Consider the following 6,146-nt stretch of genomic DNA (forward strand, 5'->3'; position numbering starts at 1 on the left):
GAAATACCCATCGTTTCGGTCACGAAGTAATATATCTCTCGCGTCGTGCGTACGTATGCGCTGTCGTGTGTGTATAGAATATTTTTTTCGGCAATCGCGTGACGTTTCCGATATCCTACATAAAAACTTTAGTTGAATTTACAAGTTGTGTTTCATGACGTCGGTCATGTCTTTTATGTTGGCCAGGCAATGCGCGAGCAAAAACATTACAGCAGGACGGCAGCAAGAATATCGGGAACTTCTCACGTCTCTATGGCAGCAATTCACACTGAGGGCATATCCAGCGAGTCATGGAGACGGCTGCGCAACACCTACAAGGTAGCGGCAGTTCGATATTTCAGAACCGCCATTACAATCTTTTGCTAATTTCTCGCGTTCTAATGTTACAAATGTCATCGGCGAATCCACGCCGTAGCTGCCAACTGCAGACGAATTTCGTGCTGGCCGCAACTGATTCGAATGCGACACTCGAAGGTTAGTGTCCATAGCATGCACGGGAAGACCAACTGCTATCCTTATTTGTGTGCTAATAAGAGTGTCTATAAAAAACTTATTGTTTATGTTGACATGTACGACAACCAACAAACAATTATTTCAACAAATGTTGTGACCATGTTTTTTAAATATCACCACTGCATAATGACGCATTGATGATATATGAAAAAGTTTTTAGCTAAAATTGACTAGCTCCACTGTTTACAAGCCAGATAAGCCTTATTAATTACATTGCCGGCAATCTTGTACGCGCGCACTGCTTAGCCTAACTTTTGTAGCTTCATTTGAAAAGCAGTACTCCCTGTCAATTATGTATAACGACTTAATCCTTCCCCGATAATAAAAAATAATGTAATGACGCGTAATTGGTAATAATTATAAATAATATAATACATAATATTAATAATAATAATGATTGAGAATGGCTCAGATGCTGTGTTCTTTTCGGAACGAGAGCTTTCGCACAGTTGGTGATTACGTATGGCAAGGCATATTCTCTGCGAGGGGACTCGATCGTGATTACCAAGGCGAAGCGTCACACGCATATCGTGCCTCAACGTATGGGGGATATTCCCCCGTAGCAACATTCGTGATTGTTACCGATTCTGTAAGACTACCCATCCGATAGGTCAACTGCAGTCGCTAGAACGCAGCACCGTCCACAGTAACGGAGGTCTACATGTCGTTTTGCTCGTCTGCTTTATCATAACTAGACAGACACTAGAGTAGACTCCGCACGATTTGAGCAACATATAACATCATTATTTAGTTTCAGCGGCGCACGAACCATTTGCTGACATTCATTACGCTGCTGAAAATGCAATAACAATTGCCCTATATATATAATACACTCACATGCTCGGTGGCCACTGTTAAGTTGTATACGGTAACCCTATAACTAAATGACAACAACGACGCTTTGCAGCTACACCTTTTTGCGTGAGCAGATATTCTGGCATGTGTGTGTGTGGTGTGTGTGTGTGTATATGCGTATGTGCGTGGGTGTATGCGTGCGTTCGGGCGTGCGTGTACGTGTGTGCGTGGGTCGCTGCGTTCCGTGCCGTGCATCTACGTGTGTGATGTGTGTGTGTGTGTGTGTGTGTGTGTGCGTGCGTGCGTGCGTTGCGTTGCGCGCGCGTGTGTCGTGTCGTGTGTCTGTGTGTGTGCGTAGCGCTGCGTGCGTGCGTGCGTGTGTGGTGTGCGTGCGTGCCCCTGCGTTTTTTCCGTGGCTCGTGCGTGCGTGCGTGCCGCTGCTGTGCCGTCGTGCGTGCGCTGCTGTGCCGCTGCGTGCGCGCGCCGCGCGCGTGCGTGTGGTGTGTGTGTGTACGTATGCAAGGTTAGACAAGTTTACTCGAAATAACAAGTAAACAGTGTAATTGCATCGTCCATTTCATCGTCCCACACTCGGTCGTTATGCATGAGCGCACGCCACTTGTAGATCCGTGGGTGGGGGTGGGTGGGGGATCACCGGGGCCATCCAAAAATCATCCACAGAAAGGGAATAAGATTAAAACGCGAATTATCTCGATCATTTATGAGCAATATAAAGCGCAATTTTACATATAGTTTCCCACATCCACTGCTCACTGGAGTCTCACAGAAAATTACCGTATGAAGCACTAACATGTGCGGCTGGACCCTATAGCAAAGCTTCGCCCAACCCCACTTCGCTGCCTTGTTGTCTCATTCCTGGATTCACCAGTGGCGCAATCACGACACTAGATATAGAATGAAACAACGTTAGACCCTGCCGCACACAGCTCGCGGGCATGACTAGTGCGAGCGGCGGCGGATGACCCGATTTCTGACCTTCATCTAAGAGAACGCCTAACAATACGCCGATTCTGCAGTAGGTTTTTCCATAAGCTGTTGAATGCATCTTTGTCACATCTCTTTTGACCTAGTCGTCTACCCTGCTCTTACGCGCTCCGCGGCGCACACCTGTCCGCAAGTACCGGTGATGGTGCCGGTAGGGTAGGTGGTAAGAGACGGACAAATTCTCACGGTGCCTTACGATTAGAGGGTCGCCATATTGCGGCCTACATCGTCGACATGTCGCAAAGAAAACGCTGTTTTGATAACATGCTTCAGCTAGCACTAGATCACAGTAATCAGCTCAATCTACTACGCATGCGTACATGCAGGCCTCCACAAGGCCGTAAGCCTTGTACCTCATAATCCCGATACACCCTTACCTCAAACACCTAACATCCCGCATATTTTGCTATATATATAGTCACAAGCATAGCTGTCGGCATATATACGTATACGCGATGCCGGTGTGGCCAGGTAAACAAGGTGGCCGTGTTTGCGGGTTACGTCCGCACATGAGCGTAAAGTTTATAGCCCGCCAATGTACGCGTCAGCGACTCGATGCAGAAGCGATGCAAATACGTTTATGTCCTTACGAATCCCCAATACCTGACGGGTGATGCGTGGGGAATACACACGTTTATTTTAGACCCTCGAAAGCTGCAACGTTAATCGTGGTAGATACGTTGTAGACAGTGTATCGACGTTGTTGCGCAGCTACATCGTTATCCAACGTCTCTCGTCTAGGATCCATCTATCTGAAACATAGACCTATCTAAGATAAGCTATAGATCCTGATTCTATCTGGAGTGAATAATAGTAGATCTATTATTATTCACTCCTGATTCTATTATAGATACTCTATCTGATCTATAGATTCCGACCAACATGAACGACACATGTTACGCGGTTGGTCCCATTACAGGCTAACTGTGCTAACTGCTAACTGTGCTCCGATTTAGACACTTGAGTTTTACACGCGTTCATGTGAAAATACGTGCGACTAGTCGATGCCGTGCCTATCCGCCGTGAATCTCTGCGTTGTTCGTGAGCATGTTGTTGGCACGTCGTTCGCTCTCGTGCGAATCAGTTGCGACATGCAACATGCGACATGCTACGTGCGACATGCTACGTGCGACATGCGACATGCTACGTGCGACATGCGACATGCGACATGCTACGTGCGACATGCTACGTATTTTTTTTCGCGTCCGGTTTCCGATATCCTCATAAAACTTTAGTTGAATTTCACAAGTGTGTGTTTCTGACGTCGGTCATTCTTTATGTTGCAGCAATTGCCGACAAAAACATACAGCGGCGGCACAAGATATGGGAACTTCTCACGTCTCTATGCAGCCATTCACCTGAGGGATATCAGCGAGTCATTGAGACGCTGCAGCACTACAAGGTAGGCAGTTGCGATATTTCAGACGCCATTACAATTTTGCTAATTTCTCGCGGTTTCTAATGTTACAATGTCATCGCGAATCCACGCCTGCCCGCCAACTGCAGACGGAATTTCGCTGCCGGGCAACTGATTCGAAATCGACACCTCGAAGTAGTGTCCATGCATGCACAGGAAGACCAACTGTATCCTTATTTGTGTGATCAAGAGTGTATAAAAACTATTGTTTTTATTTGATCATCGTACGACAACCCAACAACAATTATTTCAACAAATTGTTGTGACCATTTTTTTAATTCACCACTGATATGACGATTGATGAATATGAAAGTTTTACTGAAATTGACTAGTCACTGTTTACAAGCCAGATAACCTTATTAATTATCATTGCGCATTTGTACGCGCACTGCTTAGCAACTTTTGTAGCTTCATTTGAAACAGTACTCCCTGTCAATTATGTATAACCGACTTAATCCTTCCCGATAATAAAAATAATAATGACGGTAATGGTAATAATTATAATAATATAATAATAATATTAATAATAATAATATTTGAGAATGGCTCAGAATGCTGTTTCTTTTCGGAAACGGGAGTTTCGACAGTTGGTGATTACGTATGGCAAGGATATCCCTGCGAGGACTCGTGATTACAGGGAAGCGGTCACACGCATATGTGCTCACGTATGGGCGGATATTCCCCCGTACAACATTCGTGATTGTTACGATCTGTAAGACGTACCCATCCGATAGGTTCAACTGAGTCGGCTAGACGCAGCACCGTCACAGTAACGAGGTCTACATGTCGTTTGCTCGTCTGCTTTATCAATAACTAGACAGAAACTAGAGTAGACTCGACATTTGAGAACTATAACATATTATTAGTTTCGCGCACGAACCATGCTGACATTCAATTACCTGTGAACATCAATAACAATTGCCCTATAATACACTCACATGTCGGTGGCACGTTAAGTTGTATACGGTAGCCTATAACTAATACACAACGACGCTTTCAGTACCCTTTTTGCCGTGACCAGATTATCTGGATGTGTGTGTGTGTGTGTGTGTGTGTCTATATTCGTCCAATGTCCATTGGCGTCTATCTCTCTCTCTCTCTCGGGCTCTCTCTCTCTCTCTACTCTCTCTCTCTCTCCCTCTCCTTCTCTCTCTCTCTTCTCTATATATATATATATATATATATATATATATAGTATACTATGTGTGTGTGCTGTGTGTATGTGTGTGTGTGTGTGTGTGTGTGTGTGTGTGTGTGTGTGTGTGTGCGTGTGTGCGTGTGCGCGTGTGCGTGTGCTTGTGCGTGTGCGTGTGCATGTGTGTTGTGTGTGTGGTGTGTGTGTGTGTGTGTTGTGTGTGTGTGTGTGTGGTTATGTGTGTGTGTGTGTGTGCTGTGTGTGTGTGTTTTGTGGTATATATATATGCTTCCGTATGAAGATGGTCACATGTCTCATATTAACGATAGAGCGAATATCACGTTAATGCGTCTTGTGTTCGCGCCGCTTAAAACAACCCCCTAGTATTACGCAAGCTTATAGCTAATACCGACGTACAAAAGTGATGCTCATGTGTCACATTTCAAGTGTGACGAGCAGCGGCGCAAGGGCGTCGTCCGCGAGGGTAATCACCATGCTGGCGGGTTCGTTGGGCCGCGGTGCTCTAGCTGCAGGATGACTTTGGCTGATGTTCGTCGGTGGTGAACACAACAGCTCTCAGGTTGATTACCGGCTCCGTTGTTGGACACCGACGAGGTTCTTTTCTCTCTCGCGGAGCGCCCTCGCGTAAATCACTCATCAATTGTTCGAGTTCTTCCGCCGGCCGCGTCTTTGTCTTTTTGCTGTCGCGGCCCCCAGCAGATCTGCTCGCGTAACCGCACCGGCCAACGGCCAGTTCGGAATTGAAGGCGAGAAGGCGGTCTGTATATATAGGCCAGTAGTTTCTCACAAACTCGCATATGATCGTGCAGGCGACCTGCATTGACGGAGAGAGGGAGGGAGAGAGATATTTGTGAAGAGAGAGAGGACAGACAGATAGACAGCCAGTCAGTCAGACAGACAGACAGGAGCAGACATGGCAGATAGACAGCAGTCAGGTCAGTTCCAGACAGACAGACAGGCAAGATAATTCACGTCAAGATACCAGACCAGCAGACAGACAGACAGACAGACAGACAGACAGACAGCACGCACAACGAGACAGACACGACAGGACAGGTCAGACAGACAGTCAAGTCAGGCAGACATACATATCTACATGTATACAGATCAGTCAGAGAGGACAAAAGACCAGACAGACAACAGACAGACAGACAGACAGACAGACAGACAGACCAGACAGCGGACGGATGGACAGGACGGCGGGACGGGACGTGACGGACGGACGAGCGACGGACAGGAAGACGAACAGACGGCGACGGA

General features: G+C 46.6%; 1 protein-coding gene across 1 annotated transcript in view; it reads left to right on the forward strand.

Moving 5' to 3' along the window:
• Positions 1 to 252: 252 nt before the first annotated feature.
• LOC106808729 (formin-J-like) overlaps positions 253 to 6,146 on the forward strand; it is a 46,747-nt gene continuing 40,853 nt past the window's right edge. The window contains exons 1-3 of the mRNA XM_014811561.1: positions 253 to 318; positions 963 to 1,053; positions 3,600 to 3,715. Coding sequence (XP_014667047.1) covers positions 253 to 318; positions 963 to 1,053; positions 3,600 to 3,715 — 273 coding nt within the window. The remainder of the gene's footprint in view (positions 319 to 962; positions 1,054 to 3,599; positions 3,716 to 6,146) is intronic.

This window comes from Priapulus caudatus, unplaced genomic scaffold, assembly GCF_000485595.1.
Source record: "Priapulus caudatus unplaced genomic scaffold, Priapulus_caudatus-5.0.1 Scaffold300, whole genome shotgun sequence".
Classification (NCBI taxonomy): Eukaryota; Metazoa; Priapulida; class Priapulimorpha; order Priapulimorphida; family Priapulidae; genus Priapulus; species Priapulus caudatus.